This window comes from Podarcis pityusensis (assembly GCF_964106645.2).
Source record: "Podarcis pityusensis genome assembly, chromosome: 16".
Lineage (NCBI taxonomy): Eukaryota > Metazoa > Chordata > Lepidosauria > Squamata > Lacertidae > Podarcis > Podarcis pityusensis.
This window is the reverse complement of record NC_138041.1, coordinates 11,585,972-11,612,429: the sequence shown is the minus strand read 5'-3', so window position 1 is coordinate 11,612,429 and position 26,458 is coordinate 11,585,972. Positions and strand designations below refer to the sequence as shown.

The window sequence follows — 26,458 nt, the reverse complement described above, 5'->3', positions numbered from 1 at the left end:
CAAGATAGGGCTTAAGGCAGTTGAGGAAAACTCTGGTTGAAAAACGTAGCTAGCTAAAAAGAGTGCATCTGAGCATGTGCTGGGTGTTTTCTGTCACCACGTTTAACACTTGTATTTTCTCCGAGGAAGGAATTGGGGTTGACCATCTAAGGCCTTGAATTCGGAAGCCTTCCCTCCCCACTTCTCCCTCCCTGTTCTCTTTTATTGAAGGCCCCCAATTTTACCAATGACCCCCCACCACACACACACACACACACACACACACACACACACACTGCAGCATTGCCTCACCCCAAAGATTCCCTGCTTCTTTGTTAGGCTGTTTCCACTCCAGGTCCAGAAATAGACATGAGATTTCCCAGTGGTGATTATGTTGCTGCTGTCTTGCGGGTTGAACTCCACCGTCAGGACAGATTCATTGGTACTCTGCGAGGTGCAATGGGGTGGATGGGTGGAGAGTGGAAGGAAGAAGGTATCAGGGTGATGTGGCCTCTCAGCACCACCCAAGATGCCCACAAGGATTATTCAAAGTGTTTTAAGACTCCCAAAGTGCCTTAGTTGTGTGTGTAGGGAAGACCAACCCTCCAGACAAGCAGATCACCACCTTATTGCTGCACCCCTGAAATGTTCTGAAGGAAAGGCACTTTTTTACACTGCTGTTATTCTAATGGGATTGTTTCATTGTGTACTTTGAATTATGGATGCTTATATTTTTATAAGTGGCTTTTGGAAATCACTTTGAAGCTTATTTTGCTTCAAGCAGTAAATAAATTTTGCTTAAGCATTAAATAAATAATTTTGCTTAAGCAGTAAATAAATAATAATAATAATGGTGGTGGTGATGATTATGATGATGGAGATGATGTTATGAGGAGCCACCACCCAAAATATTAGTATTATTATCATTTTATTTTATTTTTTCTTTAGGTGGTGTCTCTGCCTCTGTGGAATGACCTCCTTGCTAAGCTGCATATTACCCTGACTCTTTCATATGCCAGCTAAAACCCTAACATTTTTGCTGGGCCTTCATGGTGTTTTTAACTATGCTATTTATACAATTAGAATTATTTTAATGCTTTTGTTTCTTATGTATTATGATTATCCTTTGCGGGGGGGTGGTGGGTGGTAAGCTGCCATTTGACAAAAACGCTTGGACTGGTGTAACAATCGTAATAGTGCAAAATCAAATTCCACCCACTGCGTTTAAATCAGACGAGACAGCAAAGCCAGGCCTCTCCACACAGACAAGAGAGAGGGTCTTCTGGCTCCCCAGTTGTGGAAGCTCTCCACAGTAAGGCCCACCTGGTGCCTTTGCTGACACCTTTTCAGCACCAAGTGACTACTCTTGATGGACCGCAATGAGGCTGTTTGCTGTTACTCAGACTGTCAAACCTTCTACTGCTGCTGTTGGGGGTTGCCTTGCATATATTTTTTTATGAACTGAATGTAATTTTGTGTGCATGTTTTCTTATTACCATGTACAGTGGTATCTCGGGTTACGTACTTAATTCGTTCCGGAGGTCCGTTCTTAACCTGAAACTGTTCTTAACCTGAAGCACCACTTTAGCTAATGGGGCCTCCCGCTGCTGCCGCCGCGCGATTTCTGTTCTCATCCTGAAGCAAAGTTCTTAACCCGAGGCACTATTTCTGGGTTAGCGGAGTCTGTAACCTGAAGCGTATGTAACCCGAGGTAGTGTTACATACGCTTCAGGTTACATACACTTCAGGTTACAGACTCCGCTAACCCAGAAATAGTGCTTCAGGTTAAGAACTTTGTTTCAGGATGAGAACAGAAATCGGGCTCCAGCGGCGCAGCAGTAGCAGGAGGCCCCATTAGCTAAAGTGGTGCTTCAGGTTAAGAACAGTTTCAGGTTAAGAACGAACCTCCGGAACGAATTAAGTACGTAACCAGAGGTACCGCTGTATTTTATTTTTTTAACTTATCTTTGTGCTTTTTAAATATGTTGTGAGTTGCTTGGAGATCTTTTTGTGTAACAGGCAACAAACAAGTTCAAATAACAACCACCACCACAGTACTCACCTTGATTTCAGCCTGCTTGGTGCCACGAGCACAATCCCAGACAGACAGCATGTGCTCGTTGGACTCGTCTATCACACATAAGTATGCCCCCTCATCCTGGAGGGAGATAGGAACACAGGAAGCTGCTTTACAGAGAGTTAGTACAATATTGTCTACACTGATTGGCAGCAGCTCTCCAAAGGTCTCAGGCAGAGAGTCTTTCTCAGCCCTAACTAGAGATGCCAGGGATTGAACCTGGGACCTTCTGCATGTCAAGGGGATGCTCTACCACAGAGGTTCCCCAGCTGTGATCTGGGGACCACCAGTGGTCCATGAGCTTCATTCAATGGAGGGAGAACATAGCCATTGTAGGTAGTAGCATCCTACATGATGGGCCCTATGGTCATAACACAAGTTTCCATTATGGCAGGCATAGGCAAACTCAGCCCTCCAGATGTTTTGGGACTACAACTCCCATCATCCCTAGCTAACAGGACCAGTGGTCAGGGATGATGGGAATTGTAGTCTCAAAAACAGCCAGAGGGCCATGTTTGCCTATGCCTGCATTATGGTGTGAAGCAGTTAGCTCACTGCTTGCTCAGGGACCTATGGGGTTAACTTATCAAACTTAAAAGTGGAATATATACGTAATTATAAAAATGATATATAAGGATCAGCGCTCAAGAGAATGCATGTATAATAGCATTTAGTGTGGGATAACCAGTCTCATATAACCAACATGCTTAAGTCAAATTAATGCATGAAGTAAGTTGTTCTGCCAGGCTTAGCTACATCACATTGGGAGGAAATAGGTCTACCTGAGAAGCTCAGCATGTAAAAAAGGTTTGAAATGATTGCTCCAACTCAGACCGCATGGCTCTCACAAGCCAGTCTTGAGTTCCTATACTAATAATTTAGGAACTTTCACCATTTTGTATATAAGATAAGTTTTACTGTCTGTGCTCTGAAACACATGAACCTGACCTTTGAAGCGTTCATAAGTAAACCCATTTTTAACTTACCAAACGTGGGATTTTTTCTGTGCTTAGGGAAGTGTAAGACTTTGGAAATAAACTTTTGAAGGGATATTCTGGAACTCACTTTAAAGGGCACATATTTTAAAGGTCTAACATCCTGTATTTCCACAATTTGCTGCATATTTTGTGGTTTTAAACCTCTCTTGGGGTCCTCTCACCAAAGAGTACTTGCCCCAAATCTTGTCATCCAGAAATTCTCCTTTTTATATACCTATTTTTTCCTTGAACCAACGTATAGGATGGAGAAGTTGTAACACTCACAGCTGTGGAGAAAGCAAGGGAACCAACTCCTCTCTCAAAGCTGCCCTGACCAATTTCTAGCAAGGTGTTAAGGTTGGACGAGTCCCAGATGTGAACGGAGGGTTGCAGAGGCTGTAAGGAGAGTGGAAGAGAAATAAGAAAGGTCAGCTTCCCTATGTAACGAGGTAGAGCAAAAAGAGGTAGAGATCAAAACAAGCCAGTAGTGCATATAGAAAGCACATTGCTAGTTTGCTAGTAGCAGAATATTAATTCAAATGGACTATCTGTCTATCACAGAGTAATTAATTTTAAAATGTTATTTTTTAATAACATGAATATCTTCCTTTCCTCAAGTAACTCACACCTGCTTGGTTTTTTATTTGTGCATGCACACACACTTTATTAATGGGTTCCATTTGTTATTCACACCTCATAATGCTTTGTTTGCTGATTGAAGGAGTGCATTACTTGTACTTTCGCTGCTGTCAGTAGCCAGACCAATAGAAGATTTTGCCATTTAAGCGCATTCTGTTTTGACAGGTTATTGAATTCCATCTTTAATGTCTGTATAACCAGGAAGTGGGGCAGTTAGGTAATTTTAGATTCTGGACTTTGCGTGGTCTGATTGGGAGGCAGGAAGAGATGTTTTTCAACCCTGCATCCCCAGAAGTTTATTTGTTTACAAAAATATTTATATACCACTGTATCATAACACTGTATCTCAGCGGTTTACAGCAATGTAAAAACGTAAAACCAAACAATGAAATCATAACAAGCTAAGAACAAGTTAAAAGCACAAAGAAATTAAAAGCAAGTTGTTGAACTACAGTTCCTATCGTCCCATAATCCCTGCTAGGGATTATGGGGAGTTGTAGTCCAACAACATCTGGGTGCCAAGGTTGAAGAAGACTGGTTTGGGCAGCATTTTGCATTACTTCAAAATGTGAAAGGCCACCAGTCCTATTGTGTTTGGGAGCATTCTGGCTCATTTTGCTGAGTGGAGCCCCAAACCTCTCTGCCCCAAAGTCTGAAATCTGATGGCACCACTGCAGCCAATTAATCTTATCTCTGGACAAAAAACTTGTAAGCCATGTAGCTGAAATGAGGGGGGAAATCACGGCCTGGGGTGCCTCCCAGATCTAGGGGTTTACCTTGCCATCCTTGTCCACACCAGCCATCTGCCCTGAAGCAACGCGGACTTTGTCAGGATGCACTGCTAGGCTGGAGAAAGAACAGAATCACAAGAGGAAAGGGCCCGATCCACCATCTGCTCCCAAACTCAAAGTCTCCTAACCCCATCGCTCCAGAGAAGGTGAAAACCACTTTGCTCAATCAGATTCTCCGCCCTCACCCCCCATGGACCAAAGCAACGTCAAAATTCAGCATCCCCCCCCCCACCTCTTGCCTTTCGTTCTAAGTGATCTTTGCGGTGTCTCCTGCACCACGCTCTTGGTTCAGCACCCAGTGCAGGCGAACCAGTCACACTCCCCTAATCTGCCTCTGCTGGAGGATTTCAGTGAATGGGGTGCTGCCCCACCAACCTCAGCCTGCTCTCAGCCACCGAGCCCTGCACACTTGCCTGCCTTCTTACTTACTTACAACCAGGCCAGCGGGTGGCTGTGCCTGTTGGCTTTTCCCTCCTCCTGTCTCAGTGATGCAGCGAGGATGGTTGGCTATGCCTGTCATTGGCTCTGTCCCTGCCTGTCATTTGCTTTGGCAAATGAGAGTGAGTGTGAGAGTGAGCACAAGTATTTGTCTGTATGTTTTCTGCGCCTGTCCCTGTGCTGTGGGTGTAAGGTAAAGGTAAAGGTAAAGGGACCCCTGACCATTAGGTCCAGTCGTGGCTGACTCTGGGGTTGCGGCGCTCATCTCGCTTTATTGACTGAGGGAGCCGGCGTACAGCTTCCAGGTCATGTGACCAGCATGACTAAGCCACTTCTGGCGAACCAGAGCAGCACACGGAAATGCCGTTTACCTTCCCGCTGGAGCGGTACCTATTTATCTACTTGCACTTTGACGTGCTTTCAAACTGCTAGGTGGGCAGGAGCAGGGACCGAGCAATGGGAGCTCACCCAGCTGCGGGTATTCGAACCGCTGACCTTCTGATTGGCAAGTCCTAGGCTCTGTGGTTTAACCCACAGCGCCACCTGCATCCCTCATGTTGTGGGTGTACATACAGGTAATATACACAGGAGTATTGGAGCAGGTTGCGGGTCTGGGAAATGGCTCCCGCAACTCACCAGCGCACGCAGTCAGTGTGCCGCAGGTAGTGGCGTTGTGTGCGATGTTGCACATGATACAACACAACCACACAGGCAATGAAGTAGACCAGCTCTCCTGACGTCAACACGTAGAGATTGGAGCGGCAGTCACGGCCTCGGTATCCATATCTGGGACAGGCGTCAAGGAGCAAAGAACCGACACAAATGCAAAACGGGGAGGACAAGGGAGCCATGCCTGCCTGCTCTCTGTGTCACTGGGGACTCAAGCGATGGCTCTGTCATCTTTTGTGATAACACCCCTGTGAGGGAGCCTACTCTTTCAGGGGCCCAAATGGTGGGACTCAAACCAGGGAGAACTGGGTGCTAGTCCCTACTCAATTGCAAAGCTCAATGGGTGACTTTGAACCGGTTTGCTTAACTCTCAACCCAACCTACCTTACAGGGTTGTTGTGTGGGTAAAAGTGTGGGATCTGTGTATGCCACCCTGAGCTTCTTGGAGGAAGGCTGGGATAATGATAATAATAATACAAACAAACATAGGAAGCTGCCTAATCCCATCAGACCATTGGTCTATATAGCTCAGTGTTGTTACATTGACTGGCAGCAGATTTCCAAGGTTTCAAGCAGGAAGTTTTCACCCCAGCTCTACCTGGAGATGCTGACGATTGAACCTGGGACCTTCTCCATGCAAAGCAGATTTCTACCACTGATCTGCAGTTCTTTCCCTCAACCTAGTCAGCTAGAAACAAAAAACAGAGAAGGTAGAAGCTAAGTGTAAATTTAAATAACATTCCTCCTCCTATGCCCTAGATCTGCATGCTTTAATTCAGAGATAGCCAACCTCATGTCCTCCACACATTGTGGACTACAACTCCCATCATCCTTGACCACTGGCCATGCTGGCTGGGGCTGATGAGAAATAGAGTCCAAAAAACCTGGAAGGCGCCATGTTGGCTACCTTTGGTTTATAGGGCACAGTCAGTGCTCCTCAGAGGCACTCCTCCAGGTGCCACTGCCATGTGGGGTAAGGCATAAAACACAGAGAGAAAGGGGGGAGGGGGGAATGAGCGTTATCTATTCATTTCTATTCCTCTCAGTCTATTCTTCTCAGTCTCTCATTTTCTCATTAGCCAGCTTGGTGAACTACAACTCCCATCATTGATCATTGGCCATGCTGGCTGAGGCTCATGGGAAATGGAGTCCAACAACACCCAAAGGGCACCAGGTTGGCTACCCCTCCCTGAATGGGTTTCACCGGGGAAACAGTGTTATTCTGTGGCTACTGTGCTTTAGGAAAGGCTGGAATGGGAGGGCAGCGGAACAAGGAAGGAGGCCTCCTCCTTCCTGAAAGGATACACCCAGTCCAGCTTCAACTTCTCGGTCGGCAGCTCCATGCGCAGCTCCTCATAGTTGAGAAAGTCGGAAGGGATGTACATGGTGATGGGGCGGCCACGCAGGAACATCTTCGTGGAACGTCCTTCTAAAGGGACAGAAAAACAGAAGGAGGGAACAGCTGGGCATCAGCAGCTGTAGCACAACAAATGCCAAACCCACCTTGGCCCAAAAAGTCAATCTGCATGTCTTCTGCTATGGAGGTCCTGCCCCTCAAATGACCAAGCATCACCCACTTTTCAGGACTCCTGATGCAACCAGGAGAATCAAGTGATAAAACTTTGCCTAGGCTCCTATCTTAAGGATGAAGAACCTCAGGCCTAGGGGTCAAACACAACCCACACCCCCAGGCCTCTCTATCCAGCCCTCCCTCAGCACTCTTAACAAAACTACAGCTCCCAGGATTCTTTGGATGATGCCATTACTGTTTAAAGTGCTGTCAAGAGTGCTTTAAATGTATGGTGTGGCCTAACTCCACCCCAGGCACCACCAGATGTTCTGTTTTCCATTACGAAGAGCCAGCTGAATCAGGCCAGTGACCCGTCCAGTCTAACATCCCGTTCTCACAGCGGCCAGCTATATATCCCTATGGGAAGCCTGCAAGCAAGACCTGAGCACAACAGCACTCTCCCCTCCTGCAGTTTCCAGAAACCGCTACAGTCGAACAGAATCTGTTCCGGAAGTCCGTTCGACTTCCAAAATGTTCGGAAACCAAGGCATGGCTTCCGATTGGCTGCAGGAAGCTCCTGCAGCCAATCGGAAGCCATGGAAGCCGCACTGGACATTTGGGTTCCAAAGAACGTTCAAACACCGGAACAATCACTTCCAGGTTTGCAGCATTCGGGAGCCAAAACGTTCGACTCACAAGTTGTTCATCAACCAAGGTACGACTGTATTCATAACTTGTTGGAGGAAAAGGCCATCAGTGACTACTACTAGTAGATGGTAGCAATGCTTCTGGATACCAGTTGCTGGAAGCTACAGGAAGGGAGAGTCCTCTTGTGCTTGGGTTGTGTTGGAGGGTTTTCCACAGTTATCTTGGCAGCCACAATGAGAACAGGATGCTGGACTAGATGGGCCACTGGCCTGATCCAGCAGGGTTATTCTTACGTTCTTAGAAGCTTACCCCCTCCAACAGTTAGCCTTTGTAGCCCTATCCTCTGGATTTTGCCTAATTGTATTTTAAAGTCATCCAATTTGGTGACCATCTCTACTTCCTGAGGGACAAACTCCCATATGCACTGTGTGAAGAAGGACTTCCTTTTGTCTGTCCTGAACCTTCCAACTTTCAGCTTCATAAGACGTCCCCAAGTTCTGGTGTTCAGACAGAGGGAGAAAAACTCCTGCCTGCTTTCTTCTCCCAAACCCTCCAATGCAATTGTTTCTGAAGCCTCACCTTGGTGCATCCGTCGAGCGCTCAGTGGCCCTAGGCAGAGGGAGAGGAAGGAAGCATTAGGGATTTGTAGGAAAGAAGAAGGGGCTGCATCTTTGCCTGGAGCAGCCTTCACCAACCTGGTGCCCTCCAGAGATTTTGGACTACATCTCCAACCCACCAAACAGCTTTATTGTCCCCTTCACCATCCTTGACTTTGAAAGCTCACCTGGACTTAGGGAGGGATCCTTTGTTCGGCTGCAAAGAGAAAACAGAACATTAAAGGGGCCGGTCAGGGTTTACCTGTGTGGTAGGTAACTTAGAAGGAAATGAACTGTGGAATAACCAGGGCTTTTTTTTCAGCCGGAACTGAGTTCCAGCCCCTCAGGTGGGCGCCATTGCCATTCTAAGAGAACAAGGGAGGTGTTTGTGTTTTGTTCTAGCACCCCTTTTTCTAGAAAAATAGCACTGGGAAGAACACTACCTCTGAGCATGCACATAATACCCTATTACTCCCCACAGAGCAAACATAACCAAATCCCACATGGCAATATACGGTGTGTGTCTATGTTTATGTGTATTTGTGTGTGCTGTAGATAACAGATTAGCCAACATGCTGCTCTCTGGATATTTTGGACTACATCTCCCAATTATCCCCGATCAATGACCATGCAGGCTGATGTGAGTTGGAAACTAAAACACCCAGAGGGCACCATGTTGGCTATCCCTGGCTTATAGGGAGCAGCCAGAGTCACCAGAGATCATCTTCAGTACAGTAATACTCCTCCAGGTGCCCTGCAGTGTTAGTTAAGGTGGACAGCAACCAGAAAGAGAGACAGAGTGCAAATCTGTCCATTTCCATTTCTCTCAGCACCTCATTTTTTCCAATCTTAAATTCAGTTCCCCACAGTTCCACATCTATTTGCATTTTTTAAAAATCTTCCTGCAAATTCACCAGCATTTTAGTGCAAACATCTCTCAATACCTATTCCCTGTAATACAATGATTTTTTTGGTACTTTATTTTCACTAATATATGCATTTCTATGCACACATACAAATTACTAGGCTAGAGAACTGCATTGAAAAGTCTGGAGAAATTCAAATTTCAAAAGATAGCTGTGTTTTGGTTCATACCTTGTTTTGGAAAATGCAAATCAACCGGGTTTGCCTTTAAATGTGGACTGACTCAAATCCCCCCCCCCCCAATTCCGAAGTGGGAGGCAGAGTCTTTTTGGTGTTGGTGCTGTGGTTGTGGAATTCCCTCTCCAGAAAAGCCCACCTGCACCATGGTTATATTTCTGGCACCAGGCAAATATTTTAAAATGTATTCCCTCCCCCCCTTTCTTTTAAGATATTGAAGTTATATTTTATTAGTGTGTTTTTTCATTTTTGCAGACTGCCCCTGGGCATCTCCAAATAAACAATCCAGAGTGCAACCTTGGGGTGGCACTGTGCTTTTGAACATGCACTGAGTGCAGGCTCCCCCACCCTCAGGGCAAATACAACCAAATGCCACTCATGTCCCTAAATCAGAAAAATTGGGGTGATACATGGTAGGTGCCTGTGTGCGCCTCACTTCTCAAAGCTGCTGGAGTGGTTGAAGAGGTTGGCTGAGGACGCTGCCTTCTTGGAGAGGCGCTGCTTGGTTTTGGAGGGTTTGTCGGAGGAGCTGTTTCTCCGCAGTCTGGGAAGGAAAGAAAGGGGGACTAGGTAAGGTGCCGCACTATGATGTCGTATCCAACGTTAGTCTTATAGGGCTAGACTGTCGCTACTTTCAGGTGGGACTCAAGAACATATAGGCAAATTCAGGATGTGCAAATAGAACTGACTTGGAGCTCTTGCACAACAAATTCACTTCCCTTAAAGATCAGACTTTTTGCAATAAGAAAAGTGACAGGGAAATGCACTGGGAAGGGTGGGATGAAACGTCCCTTCGTGCAACATGATTGGTGCTCCCCACAAATAAATCAGAGTGGAATGTTCATCAAATAGCCAATGTCGTCTAATCTCCCTGCAAACAAATCGGAAAGAATGCTCAATAAACAGGTCAGCTGGAAGCGCCTCTGCTCCAGGTAGGCCTATTGATATTAACAGACAAAACCTAACTCAGGTCCATTAATTTTAGTGGGTCTACTTAGAGTGCAGTCGTTCTACCTCCACTGTCAGAGCTAGTAGAGCTTTGAACACCATCTGCTGGGAATCACAAGTTTGTAGCGTTGTCCTTGTGCTCATGTCCTGCTTGTGGGTTTCCCTTTGTGCAAATAGGATGCTGGACTAGATGGGCCTCTGGCCTGATCCAGCAGGCAGACTCTTCTTACATTCTTATGGATGCAACTCAATCATTGTTTTTGTAGATCACTCAGAGGTTTGCTTACAATCCAGTGGAATAGAAATTGTGTTAAATAAAATAAATAAGTAACAGAGATGCATCCCGCAGTCAAAAACTCCCCTGTTGTCCTTTGCCTGCAAGAGTGGAAGTTGTTTCTCTTTGTTGTGAGTCTATTTTGCACCCATGGATATTGGCTGATTTGCTTCTCCTCAGGTTGCTTTAGGCCACTGAGAGGGAGCAACCCTGGTCATCCCCTTCTTCTAAGGAGAAGTGGCAGTAGCAGCAGAAGACAGGCTCTTTCTTCTGAGGAAGAGCTCTTCACAGCCCGAAGAAGAAGAAGAAGAAGAAGAAGAAGAAGAAGAAGAAGAAGAAGCTGCCTTTGGCCTTGTGGTGTGGGGGCAACGCTCTGCCCACAGCTGCAAATAGAGCCTGGTTTTTACCAAACCTTCAATTCAGCCAAGAGAGAAAGGGGCGGGCTCCTCTGAGCAAGCAGGAAAAGAAGCTCAGAAAGATAGAGGGGGAGAGAAAGGGTGAATCACAGGACAATAAGTGACCCAGAGACAGGGCCGACCTGAGACATTTCGCTGCCTGAGGTGAATGTGTGCATCCCTAAGTCAACACACACCAGACCCAAGGTTGGTCATGCGATTTTGGCATCTGAGGCAGAAAATCTCACAAACGACTCTCTTCTTTTCCGACAGGAAATATGGAGTAATAAATAAATAACTGGTTCCCATTTTGTTTCCTTCGTGATACCCAAAATCAACTGCCTGAGATGGCTGTCTATGGATAGCGCCAGCCCCAGTGATTCCCTTTCTCCTAAATCAGGAACCTCCAGCTTGTGGGCCAGATTTGGCCCGCCAGCCCTCCTGATTTGGCCCATGAGGAAGCTTTCCCCAGCTGGTGTCAGGCGTGAAGCAGGTAGAGATGTGGCTGGAGAGCAGGAGAGAACCACGTTATCAGCTGGTGCATGGGAAGTTCAATCCTGAATGGTCTCCATATCCCCCCAACTCCGTGGAGCAAACAACCTGTCTGTCATCTGCTGTCAGTTAGGATGTCAGATGATTGACATGTGGGTGGTCCCACCCACCTGCTAAAGTTGTCCTGTGGGGTGGGGAGAGGTAAAGATCTGTCCCACTGGGCCACAAACGTTCCCAACCAATGTCCTAAATCCATCCAGTAGGTTAATCAGTTTTCAACAGGTGTGCAGGAAGCTGCAGGATGATCACATCCTGACCTTAAGTGTGTCACACTAGGGGTGGAACATATGTTCACATATGTTCAATGTACTGAATCCAACTAAACAAGCATCTGGATCTTCAACAGCAGCAATGGGGCAACATCCTCTGCCATACCTGAGGGCAGCAACCTTAGGAGCTCAGGGAGAAAGATATAGCACTGCTATCACCCCTGGTATCTGGAACATAGGAATCCACCTCATATCAAGTCAGACCATTGGTCCATCTTGCTCTGCCTACACTAATTGACAAAGACTCTTCAGGATATGTTAATTGAATAAAAAACATGTACAAAAGGAGGCAACTAAATGAATCAGATCATGCAAGGGGAGAAGGGAGCAAACAGCCTCTTCACATAATATCAAGCCATGGGTGGGTCTTGCCCTGCACCCAGAATCAGACAGAAAACCTAGGAATCCTGGCTCTCTGCTCCAACCTACTAAACTAAACCTCATCTCCATCCAGCCTTAAACCAGGCATATGCATATAGGAAGCTATGGTCTCTGGCAGATAGACTTCATGTCTTAAACAACCTTTTTTCTCTTGGATCTGGGAATAGGACTCTGGAGTTTTGCTGATTTTAATTTATTTTTAAACACCCACAAGACTAAATCCAGAGCAATCATAACCTTATGAAACACTCGCCCCTCTTTCTGTTTCTCTCCCAGAAGAATCCAGCCCAGTTCCCTCAGCCTTCACACTTACAGCTCCTTCTTGCTGGACATCAAACTCTGCACAGCTGGGACTGGTGAGGCAGGGGTGCTGCTGCTGTTGCTGCTCCCCACTTCCAACGGAGGCTCAGGGGATGCTGGGAGCTGACCCAGCGACTGAGCTGGGGGTTGGGACTGCCCCACGCCAGAGACTTTGTCTCTGCTGTCTTCAGGGGGAGGCTCCCCGACATCTTGAGTTTCGTGGGGGCAAGTCCTAGGAAGGTGGCAACCAGTGCCTCGAGCCTGGGGTTCCTCCTGAACCTTTTGCTTTTCCTGAACATTTTGCAACTCCAAGGCAAATCCTGGGTCTCCTCCTCCCTCGGCCTGCAACCCAAAGGAGTTCTTAACGGGCTCCAGAGGGCCTCCACTGGCTAAGCCCTCTGTGAAGCCTGTCTGTCCAAGGGTGGAAGGGGCTTGGTCTGTCTGTCCTTGAACCACTGAGCTCTCCGTCTGCTTAAGATGCCCGTTGCTTAGGTACTGGCTCTGTTTTGCCTCCAGCATGGAGGACTCCTCTGTTTGCGTCCCAACGCTGACCCTTGGTGAGCCCTGGGCCCTTTCAGCTGAAGGCACTGACTCCCTGTAGCCTCCATGTTGCTGCGTCATAGTGGACCTGCAAACCAAAGCACAATGTGAGTTGTGGGATGCCAGCTTGTTTCAATCATCCTTGTAAACACCCTACACACCCCTTTAAAAAGTCAACATGTCAGATGTGTTTCAGAAAGGCAAGCTTTCCTCCCAGATGATGGAGTTATTATGCAATTACTGTGCAGTAACAGAGCCACTGGCGGTGTAGTGGTTAGGGTGCTGGGCTAGGACCTGGGAGACCAGGGTTCAAATCCCATTTGGCCATGAAGCTCTCACTGGGTGACCTTGAACCAGTCCCTGCCTCTCAACCTAACCAACCTCAAAGAATTCTTGTGAGAATTAAATGGGAGGGGGAAGAGAGTTCCTTGGAGGAAAGTTGGGATATGAATATACTGTAATAACAAATCAATAAAGTGAGCAGTAAGTGCAAGAAAACACTTCTGTTGCGGGGGGGGGGGGGGGAATGGTGTTATATTCTCTGTGACTAAATTCTGCAGCTTGAGATGCTGAGAAAACAATAGAATTTCCCTCAAACAGAAGTAGCAGTGGTTGTCATTTAAATTTGTGAATCACTTTATCTTGCCCAAGGGAACCCAAAGCAACTTACAACCAAACAACATAGTTAGCTACTCCATCACACAGTTCCACAAACAGTCATAAATTGACACAGCTCACAGTCAAATTCTTCTGGGGGTTTTTTTTAATCACTGAGTTTATATTTCTTTGGATACATATTTTAAATCCATTTAATTGGTATATTGATTGTTAAATTTCACTTTGTCCGTTTTAATGTTTATGAAAAAATTATGCTGAAATTCTGGTTTTACTATTAGTCATAATAATAAACATTCATTCATTCACTCACTCCACCACACTTAGTTAACCACTATACAGCACTTTCTCTCCTTTTACTTCCACACTCTCAGGTACAGTACGCAGAGCTAGAACCAATGGCAGGTGGAGCCAACTAATCCTCCTTCCTGCCTACAATGAGTAACACTGAGACTGAGGAGGAGGAAACAGGCAGGGCCACCTTCCTAGGCTGGTTATCAATAAGATGGCAGGCAGGTGGGAGCTGGCTGAGGGCTGGAAGGCCCTAACAGACCAGCCTCCATGGTTTGGGAGTGAGCTGCAGATGGTCCCATAAGTGCAGTCTTTGCTGGGGCCTCAATCCCCCCCCCCCCAAAGATCCCTTGACAAGTACCTGAAAGAATCATTGGAGAAAGCAGCAGGCAGGCTCCAGAAGGCACCATTGTCTTGTGGAAGGAGTGCAGGATCTTTGGCATCTGACAGACCGGAATTTGCTGCAGTGAAAAAGGAATTTGAATTAAAGCAACCATTCCCATGAAGCAATCTGATGGCTGTAAGCAACCTGCCATGTTAGGATGGGGTCTGACTTTCACATGAAGTAGGGATTTCCACCCCCACTTTATCCCCTTGCTCAACCAGGCACTTTTTCCCATTACCCCAGGCACTTGTCACTCTCCATGGCTCACTTCTGGTGTCTGACCTGAGGTGAAGGGAATAATTGTGTGCGCCTAACAGCAAGGAGGTACAGTTAGGAAGGTTCACCTCCCCTCACCTGTATATATGCACCTTTCTTCCGATTAAAAGCTACCATCTGCTTCAAGGGTCTTTCCTTTTTTTTAACAATGAAGCGGTATATACATTTTTATGAAACAAACCAACAATTGGGACTCTTGACACCCTCACCTTCAAGCAGCTGTTGCCTGAGCAGAGGGATCTGCTGGTCGTAGAAGCTGAGCCTCCGCAACGCGTCTGCCAACGCCGACTTCACCAGCGTCAGCTCCTCCTCTTGGCTCCGCAGTCGGGAATCGAGGTCAGTGAGCCAGGCCGGGTGGCGCAGGATAGTGTTGCTACCCAGGAGGTTCTCACCTGCCAAAGGAGGGAGCTGCAATTAGATCTGAGAACCCGTGCTTTTAAAATGCAGGAGGGCAGGCTAAGGGGAACCTTTGGCCCTCTGGATGTTGCTGAACTACAACTCCCATTGGGGATCTATCTAAAAATGTACAGTGGTACCTCAGGTTAAGTACTTAATTCGTTCCGGAGGCCCGTTCTTAACCTGAAACTGTTCTTAACCTGAAGCACCACTTTAGCTAATGGGGCCTCCTGCTGCCGCTGCGCCGCCGGAGTACGATTTCTGTTCTCATCCTGAAGCAAAGTTCTTAACCTGAGGTACTATTTCTGGGTTAGTGGAGTCTGTAACCTGAAGTGTATGTAACCTGAAGCATATGTAACCTGAAGCGTATGTAACCTGAGGTACCACTGTATTGGGGAAGAGATGTAACTCAGTGGGAAAGCATCTGCTTTGCATGCGGAAGGTGCCAGGTTCAAATTCTGGCATTTCTAAGTCGGGCTGGGAATGTCCCCTGCCTGAAACCCTTGAGATCCACTACCAGTCAGTGTTGGCAGTACTGAACTAGATGGACCAACAGCCTGAGTCAGAGTTTACCCGTGTCCCTAAGGTATCATAAGCATTGCCTTGCTAGAGACTAGACCAAGCTCTACTTTCGCATGCCATTTCCAAAACAACAACTAGACAGATGCATTTGGAAAGCTTATGAGCAGTGAAGGAAGGTTGCCACTTTCCCCCATTGCTTGTCCTCAGCATCTGTTATGTAGGGGCATACTGTCTCTGAAGGGTCCCATGTGGGCTAGCTACTCTTAGCTGCATGGATTTGTTTTGTATTTCTTAAAGTTAATTCTGCATTGCGCCAAAGAAAGGCTTTAAAAAAAAACAAAAAACAAGTCTGTCCTGAACCCAGTGCCAAACCAGTTCCTCCAACTTCAGACTGTAACGTCCTCAGGGCAGAGAGCTGTTTACATTACTATAAAAAACAAACACCAGGTACATTGGCAGCCCTACATCAGGAATATGGAAGCTTTTTGACCCTGAGAGCCACATTCCCTCCTGGGCAACCAAATGCCAGTGGCGGGCGAGGTCTGAGGCAAAAGTGGGTGCAATAGTGAATGTAAAATTTCCCTTTGTACACTAGGCCAGTTTCCACACACACAAACACACATACACACACACTCAATCCTCCATCTAGAGAAGCCTGAGGCATTATCAGAGTTCAAGGATACATTCCAGCCAGGGGGAAAAAACTCAAGAAGGTTGTGAAGCAGAGCCGGTGAGGGCTGTGGAGAGGGAGCGTGGCCTGGGAGAGTTTAGAGGGCCACGTGGAGAGGTCTGAAGGGCCACTTTCAGGCCCCAGGTTCCCCTCTCCTACATAAAGCACAATAATAGCAACATGCCCCCACATGAAAAAAAAACCCCTAGGAGCAGCTTTTCTATTTCAGCGCTGGAGATTGCAGCGTTCCTCCGAGTGATGGCTTTTGTGTAGCTCCAGAGTCCGTGTGTTCCTATACCAAGAAGAACTGGCCCTTATTTGCTGCATTTAAACACACGCATGTTTTGCCAGAAACCACAATGGTCACAAGTGTCTATAATTAACACAGCAGGGGGAGATGGTTAAGGTTTCCCGCACAAGGCCCGTCCTGGGGTGCCACAGTTCACAGAGGGAGGGAGGCAGAGGAGAGGCCTGCTTGGTTCAAGCTAGGTCCTCTGGCCCACATTGTGCAGGCAGCAAGCCCAGTTCTTGCCTCATGCCCAGCCAGCCTTGTTTGTGCTGGCAGCGGAGGACAGTGGCAGTTGGGAGGAAACGACTCCCGCCTTAGACATTCCTGACGCCACCGTCAACTGCACAACATGGGCCCCCTGCCCCCCCGGGTGCTCTAAGGATGTGTGGGAGACGCAGAGGACCAAGGGTGTCGAGATGGCTTAACCTTTTACTACCCTTTCCCCATAATCTATAAGAGGGTGGCTGGAGGAGGCCAAAGGCCCACCTGGTTCAGCATCCTGTTCTCAAAGTGGCCAACTGGGAAGCTTACAAGCCGGACCCGAGTGCGAGGGTAACTCTTGACACTTGCGGATCCCAGCAACTGATATCCAGAGCTACATTGGCTCCATAAGAGTATGTAGAACATAGCCATTGATAACCTTCCCCTCCAAGTTGGTAGACATCTCGCAGGAACAAATTCCACAGTTTAGCTATGTGTTGTGTGAAGATGTACCTTAGTTTGTCTATCTGCATAAAGTAGAGAGGCCTGGCCACTTTCTCTAGGCCATCTACCAATTTTATACACCTTTATCTTGTCCCCCCCCCCTAATTACGCACCTTTTCTCCGGACCTAAACGCCTCCCCCAAAAAACTAAAAAGCACATCTTTACAGAGGACAGTTCTCTAAAGTGACCTCTATTTGAGGGCTGTCCAGTCCAAGTCTGGTTTAAAGGTAAGGAACCACAAGAAGGGATGTTAGGAGTGGCCTTGAAATTGCCAACCCATAGTTAGCTACACAGCTCTTCAGTAGACTGAGCAGGCAAGCAAGTGATATGTGTTTTTAGCCATGGCTTTGGTACGTTCTTATTGTACCAGCAATGACACTTGTAACTGTGGTGGCAGATGTCAGAAAGGCAATGCGTTCTTCCCTTGCTGATTCCTTATTGAGCAGATTGCTTTTCTCTCAGGCTTTGGTTCCTTCCTGCTGCTTCTTCAGTGCTAGTGTTGGACTTTCGTTTCGTACACCTCACAACTCCATAATGGCCATACATAAGCTTGTATTCAGAATGGCTTTGTTTGCCAGAACTAATAAACCGTAAGTTTCTTTTATTCTCTCAACCTTTTTCAGCCCAAGGGCCACATTTTCCCCATTAACAACCTTCCAGGGGCTGCATGCCTTAGGTGGGTGGTGCTAGAGGCAAGCATGGTTCATTCCAGCTGTGCAGAAGAGATTTCAATATACATGCTCCCCTCTCTCCATCCAGGAAAGAGGCTTTGTTGCAGCTCAGTGACACATCCCATCTGAACAAAAGCATAAACATAAGCCAGTGTGGTGCTGTGGTTAGAATATCAGATCAGGACTTGGGAGAGACCAGGGTTCAAATTTGTAGTTTGCCTCTCAACCTAACCTGGGTTGTTGTGTGGATAAAATGAGAAGGGAGAAAACCACGTTTGCCACATCAAACTTAGAGGAAAAGGTGGGCTATAGGAGAGATAGAGAGAGAGAGAGAGGACAAAGGCATTGATGGGGACTTCACATGGATGATCCAGGCCAGGGGTCAGCAACCTTTTTCAGCTGTGGGCCGGTCCACCGTCCCTCAGACCATGTGGGGGGCCGGACTATATGGGGGGGAGGAATGAACGAATTCCTACGCCCCACAAATAACCCAGAGATGCACTTTAAATAAAAAGACACATTCTACTCATGTAAAAACACGCTGATTCCCAGACCATCCATGGGCCAGATTTAGAAGGCGATTGGGCCGCATCCAGCCCATGGGCCTTAGGTTGCCTACCCCTGATCCAGGCTATAGGAAAAGGACTGCAAGAGTGAGGAGGAAATTGCACATAGAGGATCTCGCTGTGCCCCAGATCTTGCCATTATGGAGCAAGAGACTCTCAATGGCTCATAAATAGCTCGCAATGTATGGAAGTGGATGCAAATATAAAATAGTGCAGTATTCAGATTCCCCCCTCGCCTTCTACTTCAAGGTACCAAACACACCAGCTGGAAGTTATGCAAAGAAAACAGAGGGAGCTGGCAATCTTGCCGCATGCGACGAAGCAGACCGAAGTGTTTTCCAGCCTGAGCCAACGAGCAAGACTTGCTGGGGTTATTTTCTTGTTGGATATACCACCCCCCTTGATGAAACCACATCGCCTCCTTCCTCTCTCTCAACTACCCCCCACCCACCAAAGACTGAGAAGTGGGCGGTAAAGAAGGCCTCTGTCCAACAAAAAGAGGATGTGGAGAGGACTCAAAAGAAGCCTGGCTCTGAGAAGCTGGTACAAAAAAAAAAATAATGGAGACTTATTTCGACTCTGTGCTGAGGAACACAGAAATCAGATGGGCTTTGAAGATAAATAATAGTCCAAACAGGCTCCGCTTTGTCCAGATTTTCCTCCTCCGCACACTCATCCCCCAAAAACCCTTAAACAAAAAGGCATTTTTCCCCGTGACCTTTTCAATTCACATCTCCCTCGCCCCCAGTATGGTCAACTTAAAAGGGGAAGGGATAGGGCAGGAGGGCCTTGCCTGCTCACTGAAATTTCAGACTAGACCAATGGTCAGTGTTAGAATGGGAAGTTTGCATTCCAAGTTCAAATCCTCATTCAGCCACATATTTTCAAGAATGGTGCCTTGTGGCATCTACAGCAGGAGTAGGGAAGTTTTTTTCAACACAAGGGCCACATTCTCTTCTAGGCAGCCTTCCGAGGGCCACTACCAGCGGTGGGTGGAGCCAGAAACAAAAGTAGGCGGAGCAATACATGTTAATTTTACCTTTGTACAATAGACTTGCTTCTGCACATACACACCCACTTTATCCTCCATTCAGGCAAGCATTATCAGAATTCAAGGGCACATTCCAACCACAAAAAATCCATTTGGGGTATGAAGCAAGGCCAGTGCAGGATGCTGCCTAAGTAGAGGATGTGCAGTCTGGGAGAGTTCCAAGGGCCAGATAGAGAGTCCTTGAGGGCCAAATTCAGCCCCTGAGCCTGATGATCCACCACCCCAGTCTACAGAATAAGGCAGAAGGTTCTTAGTTCAAATTTCTGCTTCCTGGTCTCACCTTCTGACAGGGCCTGACTCTGAGGAATTCTACACCACACCTTCCCTGCTCCACACCCAAAAACCAATAAAGAAATACTGGATTTCAGGAGTCTTATAGCCTTGCCCCGGCCCTGGTGCGCTGTGTGCATGGAACGCCAGAGCATCCTCCTGCTCCCTCTTGGGCCTTTCAGTTTCCATTAGAAAAATCGCCCCCACACTCACACACGCCCTCCACCCTCCCCGCCAAACACGTTGGGTGACATTTTTGGGCAAGGTGCTCATCTCAGGAATTAAATCTTCGGGGACAGGCGCTTCCTAAGCCTCTCCTTGGCTTCAGAGGGGGTGGAGAAGAGAGCCAAGTCATTTTGAAATTGAGGCTGTCAACTATATATATGCTGAAATGGCACAGCATCTTAGACTGGAAAGTATTTTATCTTGTGAACCGCCCTGAGATCCTGAGACGAAGGGTGGTATATAAATCTAATAAATAAGTACGTAAATACATAAATAAAATAAGTATCCGTTATGCATTAAACACCAATGCTTCACAGGCCAAGCGACATAACCGAGTGTGCCCTTTTTAAAAAGCATCACTGATTAAAAGGGGGGGGGGAGTTTCCCCATTTGAAATTCTTTTGTGGCAAATGTAGTTTCCATAGATGTTAAACCACAACACTTTATGCGTCAAGCAACATAACTGGGTGCCGCCACCCCACCCCCCGCACTCCCAGCACCACAGATGCAAAAAAGTGTCCTCATTTTATTAATAAATTCATGTCCCACCCATCCACAATTCTGAAATTCTTATGTGGCAAACTTAAGTCTTTATATGTGTTAAACCACAATATTTCTTGTGCCAGGTGACATAACTGGGTGTCCATTTTTCCTAAGCACTGCAGATACCAAATATTTTTTTTAAACTCATTTTGAAATTCTTCTTATTTTTTTGCAGTTGTAGCCTTCACAAGGCTGGGTTAGGCCTGATTGGGGTTTTCCCAGCTACTCATGTCTGGCTCAGTCACTTCCGGTTGCCGGGCTACATATGGAGAGAGGACTGGGGCGAAGACACCCACAGTTTACCTCAGCACCCAGTTGGGGAGCAGAATGAATGTGTGTGTGTGTGTGTGTGTGTGTGTGTGTGTGTGTGTAGAGAGAGAGAGAGAGAGAGAGAGAGAGAGAGAGAGAGAGAAAGAGTAAATTAATAAATGTGTCCGTCTGTTGTAGGTGAGAAGGATAAGACCCACCAAACTCTTATTTCCACTTCAAAGACGACTTTAAATCGAGAGCAGAATGAGGCAAAAAAACCACAAATTCTGCAAAGAGAGCATTGCCTATATTTCTCTTGAGAAAGAGCCCACAGGAGAAGGGGCTTAGCTCAGTGGTAGAGCCTATGCTTGGCATGCAGAAGGTCCCAGGTTCAGTCCCTGGTATTCCCAAACAAGAAATAGAGACAACCCCCATCTGAAACCCCGGACAACCACTGCCAGTCAGTGTAGACAATACAGTGCTGGTGCACCAATGGATTGCCTCCGGATCAGATCCACACCATACATTTAATGGCTTCCCCCATAGAATTCTGGGAATTGAGCTATAATTCCCAGCACCCTTCACATACTATAGTTCACTTCCCAGGATTCTTTGTGGGAAGTCATGTACTTTAAATGTATGGTGTGGATGTGACCTCAGTATACGGTAGCGCCTGTGTTTCTTGACACACTCTCAAACTCTTGTGATCTGCTACTGCTTCAATTATTTCTCTCATATAACTTTGGAGGTTGATTCAATCTACACAATTTTGCAGGTCGGGGGAGGCACCTTACTCAGTGAGTGAGGGGTCTGGTTTCCCCTGCTCCATTCCTCCAATGCACATTTACAAAATGTACATTTGCACAATCCGAATTCAGGTGAGGAACTGCAGGCAAGGAGGAACAAGAGAGTGGCAAACTGATTCTGGATAACTCAATCCAAAAGAAATTGATCTTGCCGACTTGCTTTATGTTTGGCACAGCAGGCCAAAAAAGAAGTAGGCCAAGGGGTGAAGGATGAGATGCAATCAGGAGACTGAGCCGCTCTGGATTTCACAACTCTGGCTGCAAGGCACAATGTTAGCAGGAACTGTAGCTCTGCAAGGAGAATAGGGGTCTTCTAACAACACTCAGCATCCTTAATGAAAGATAGCTCCCACAATTCTTTGGGGGGAAGCCATTACTGTTTAAAGTGGTAGAATACTGTTTTAAATGTACAAGGCAGTTGTGTCTCAATACACTCAAACATAATTTCTCTTTTCCAGGAAAGTTTGGTTTTGAGCATGAAGTCCGCTCTCCACCAGTATGTTTGAACCAAAAGCAGGAACCTGTCCAGGAAGGCCCAATTTATGACACACCACTTGAAAGACCAGCCTGGGCAATATAACACACCTGGCGTTGGAAGCCGAAGAACGAGACTGCACTCTCATTATACTGGCAAAAGGAGGGGCTAGTTTTTGGATTCAGCTGCGGCTAAATTAGGTGTTATATATAGTGTATTTCAGGTGTTCAGAGCTCTTTGTTCATGTTGGTAAAGTAATACCCTGCAAACGACAGCCTTTGAAAGTCTGCCTGTATTATCTCTATAGTTTTGCCTAAATACACCTAGTAGTGAGACACTATCTGAGGCAAGATTTGAATGAGGGACTTTCTACGTCACACTATTAACTACTCTGCTAAACTAGGCAGAACATTATTGTTTCTAACCCAGTTGGGTTGAGATTTTTTTTATAAAGCTTCCCACCATTGGGGGAACTTATATGTTCCCTGTTGAATCACAGCTGGTTGCAAAGGATTCTGGGATATGTTCTATGAGTCTGCTCATTTCACATGGGCCACTATCCTAGATATTTAGGCCTCATCACGACTGTTTCTTCTGAACTGATAATGCCTCTTGCTCACACCAAATACTCCTCTGTAGCTGCACATCTGATGGGTAGCAATGACAGATAAGACAGGAAATCTTGTGCACTGTTGACTAATCTTCTCACTGATAAGCTTCTGAGGAACACCAGTGAAAAACTGCCGCTCGAAATTACAGTCACAAATGAAGATCTCTTAATACATATTAGTTAGTGCATATCACCCCTCTAGTCTCCCTGTTTTGTTCTCAGGTCATGGTCTGGGTAGTCAAAGGGTGGTAAATGAAAAAAGCTTTGTGTCTTCACTTAGCCGTGAAGCAAACTAGGTGGTCGTGTTCAAGTCATTTTCTCTAAGCCTAACCTACCTCTCAGGGCTGTTGTTGTGCAGGATAATATGACAAGCAGCAGACCTGAGCTCTTCGTAGGACAGGGAGGGATAATGAATATGATTAAACAAGTAATACTTGCTTTTGTAAAAAAGACAAGTGGCCTAGAAAATCAAAAGGGTTGCCCACTCCAGGCCCTAAACGCAGGGTGGGCTTTTATGTCTCACTCAACAAATAAAGATGAAACAGATAGGATTGCACACTATAAACCCCTAAAAGAATCCTGGGAACTCACAGAGCTACAATTCCCAGCACACTTAACAAACTACAGTTCTCAATATTTCTTGAGGTGGGTTTTGCTTTAAATGCTTGGGGGCAAGCGATGAACTCAATTGGTGGCTCCTGATTTCGTAAAATGTAGAAGCTCCGCCCCACATCCACACTGGTCATGTCCTGCTCTACTCACTCTGACTCCAGATGTTGCAATATGTGGCTTCCTCTAAGCCTCAGGACTAATGAGAAGTATGTCAGGGTGTGAGTGAATTTGTTTATATGCAAAAATGTATCCCAAGCAGGGAACGAATCCCTACAGGTTCTTTGCCTAGGAACAGAAGGAAGAAAAAACCACTGTAGATTTGCAGGGATAAAGATTCTATCATGCACAAACTTGGGGGGAAATTTTGGTGCTTTTAGAAGGCATTATAAATATTGACGCTATTTAGCTTTAGAAGGGAGGGGGCAGCCTGTCATTCTAGCAAAGGGGAGTGTGCACGTGTAGACATTGCTGCCTAATAAACAACAAAACACTGGGGGAGAAGTGGAAAGGGTATTTTGTGTGTGTGTGTGTGTGTGTGTGTGTGTGTGTGTCGGAAAGCTTGGTGCCAACTCCAAATACTGCTAAACTCCAACTCCCATCAGTCCACACTAGTATGGCCAATGATCAAGGCCGCTGGTAGATGTCTAGCAACATCTGGAGGGTCACAGTTTCCCTGTACCGTGTTCTAGACCAATCTTGTCCCAACCTACCAGGATCACATATTAAAAGCACTGACATTTCGCAGAGATGGGGAGCCCATGACCTTACAAACGCTCTTGGACTTCAGTTCCCATCAGCCCCAGCCAGCATGGCCAATGATCAGGGGTAGATGGGAGTTGTAGTCCAGCAACCACAGGTACTACAGTGGGCAGAGTCTTCCAACACACTGACTGTAGACCTGTGGAAATCTGCATCCACAAGACAATTGCACATGCTTCTCAGATTAAAGAAGGGAAAAAACCACATGGGCAAACCGCATATGCACAATGCTCTTGCACACAGGCTGCATGTTATTTCCAGTGTGGAAACTCTGCTCACAGAATCTCACACACATATACATACACAACACTTTTCTCCTCCTATGTTGACGTAGTATATTTACACAGGGACACACACACAAACCTCCTGCTTCCCCCGGGGAGAGATTCACACAGTGCGTACTTCCCAAACCCTTCCCACCAAACCAACCCACATTTCCTCTGCAGCCATACACTGCATGCACTAGGCACACGACTCTCTCTCACCCTATGCCTCCGAGCTCCTTAACAGCAACAGAATCTGCCCTTGCTCAACAACGCAATGCCCCCTGAAACTTTGTACATCTGCAAATCACAGTCTAGTGGTTTTAAGGTGCTTGGAAAGGAGTAATAATTGCAAGTTGGGGGAGCTGGATTCTTTGCTTGTTTATTCCATAAAAGCAGCAGAGCAGGCTTAATAATAATAATAATAATAATAATAATAATATCAAATCCACTGTGTTCTATGGGGTCTACCACTCAGTAAGCGCGTTCAGCTTTAACGCCCAAGTGAGCATGCCTAAGTTTATAAGCTGGACAACTCGATCCTTCGTTTGTTTACTCCGATGTAAGGCTTGCTGTGTCCCTTTTAAATTCTCCAGGACGTTGAACGCGGGTTGCAGCTTCACCCACGTGTTTGTTTGTTTGTTTGTTTTTACGCCACAAGTATCCGCGTTTGTGTTGTTGGGCGCGGGGCGGAGGCGATCTCCAGTCCTCTGCTCTCCCAACCCGACATCATCCGGGAGTGGGGGGAAGCAAGGATGTCGCGGGGAGAGATCGCGCTGCGCCCGTTTCAACCCGCTTGGCAACCTCGCCCCGCTTCTGTTGCCCCACCTCTCTCCAGCGCCCCCTCGCGTCAGGGCGCGAGGCAACTCTCCTCCGCGCTCCTGTTCCCCAAGTTCCCCCTGACGGGGCGGAAATGGAGGGCGTCGGATCTTTGCACGGGGCAAAACAAAAATAAAATCAGAATAAATCACAAGCTCACCGTTGGGGCTGCGCTCCGGGTAGCCGTCCATGGTGGTGGCCGAGCAGCGCCGCGCCGCGCTTCCATGCGCTCTGGAGCCGGCGATCGCGTGTTTTTCGGTCCCCCTCCTCGCCAGGCGAATGAGCCAGGGGATGAAGGAGCCAGAAAGGTCCCGGGGACTTGCGGGAAGCGGCGAGCGGAGGCGGCGGCGGTAGCAAAAGCAGCAGAAGCGCCCGCCCTGTCCCGATCGGGCTCCCCCCACCCCCAGGAAGCAAGAAGGGCGGTATGTCATTTCCCTTGCAGGGAGAGGAGAAAAAACACACAAGTCTTGCATCGCGCTGTCTTCGCTCGCGCCTAGCTGGGATTTTTTGTTTTTTACTTTTTTAAAAAAAAGTTAGTTTCTCAAGCGCTCGGCTGGGCCCACAGGAAAGAACTGGCCAGCGGGGAGATGAAGGGGCGACGGGACCCCGGAGCTCTGCTGGACCAAATTGGAAAGTGGGGAGAGGGGGCAGCGGTGGGAGATATTCGCTGGAGGTTCTCCAATTGATCGAAGAGAGTTGGAAAAGTCCTCCTAACCCGTGATTTCTCCATGGAGAACGGAAGGGGCTGAGGGAAGCAGGCAGGCAGGCAGGCAGGCAGGCAAGATGGTCATAGAATCATAGGATTGTAGAGATGGAAGGGACCACAAGGGACAAGGGTCAATCTAGTTCAACCCCCTGCAATGCAGGAATGTTTCACCCCAGGTGGGGCTCGAACCCACGACCCTGAGGCATAGCTGTCAACTTTCGGATTTGAAAATAAGGGATCAGCAGCCTCACCTGTGCCGGAGACAGTCTACGGGATATCTAACAATCCAGGATAGCAGCGGGAAGCAGTGGGAAACGGTGCTGGAATAAGGGAATTTCCTGCAAAAAAAGGGAAGGTTGACAGCTATGCCCTGAGGATCAAGAGCAGGGGTAGGCAACCTAAGGCCTGGTGGCCGGATGCGTCCCAATCGCCTTCTAAATCTGGCCCATGGATGGTCTGGGAATCAGCGTGTTTTTACATGAGTAGAATGTGTCTTTTTATTTAAAGTGCATCTCTGGGTTATTTGTGGGGCCTGCCTGGTGTTTTTACATGAGTAGAATGTGTGCTTTTATTTAAAATGCATCTCGGGGTTATTTGTG

The 26,458-nt window shown here is 47.1% G+C and overlaps 1 protein-coding gene and 1 long non-coding RNA gene across 2 annotated transcripts in view; one reads left to right on the top strand and one right to left on the bottom strand.

The window, feature by feature from the left end:
- Positions 1-25,494, bottom strand: part of EML3 (EMAP like 3) — a 36,027-nt gene extending 10,533 nt beyond the window's left edge. Inside the window, exons 1-13 of the mRNA XM_080984573.1 lie at positions 25,314-25,494; positions 14,861-15,043; positions 14,352-14,451; positions 12,558-13,172; positions 9,862-9,969; positions 8,513-8,541; positions 8,308-8,337; positions 6,876-6,999; positions 5,538-5,687; positions 4,449-4,518; positions 3,319-3,429; positions 2,042-2,137; positions 292-426 (exon numbers count right to left, since the gene is read on the bottom strand). Of these exons, the coding sequence (XP_080840699.1) occupies positions 292-426; positions 2,042-2,137; positions 3,319-3,429; positions 4,449-4,518; positions 5,538-5,687; positions 6,876-6,999; positions 8,308-8,337; positions 8,513-8,541; positions 9,862-9,969; positions 12,558-13,172; positions 14,352-14,451; positions 14,861-15,043; positions 25,314-25,344 (1,782 nt within the window). The 5' untranslated portion in view covers positions 25,345-25,494. The remainder of the gene's footprint in view (positions 1-291; positions 427-2,041; positions 2,138-3,318; positions 3,430-4,448; positions 4,519-5,537; positions 5,688-6,875; positions 7,000-8,307; positions 8,338-8,512; positions 8,542-9,861; positions 9,970-12,557; positions 13,173-14,351; positions 14,452-14,860; positions 15,044-25,313) is intronic.
- LOC308465178 lies at positions 17,015-24,014 on the top strand. Its single transcript, XR_013980322.1, has 3 exons — positions 17,015-17,461; positions 17,697-17,824; positions 22,074-24,014. It is a non-coding gene; the product is annotated as an uncharacterized lncRNA (long non-coding RNA).
- Positions 25,495-26,458: the final 964 nt, after the last annotated feature.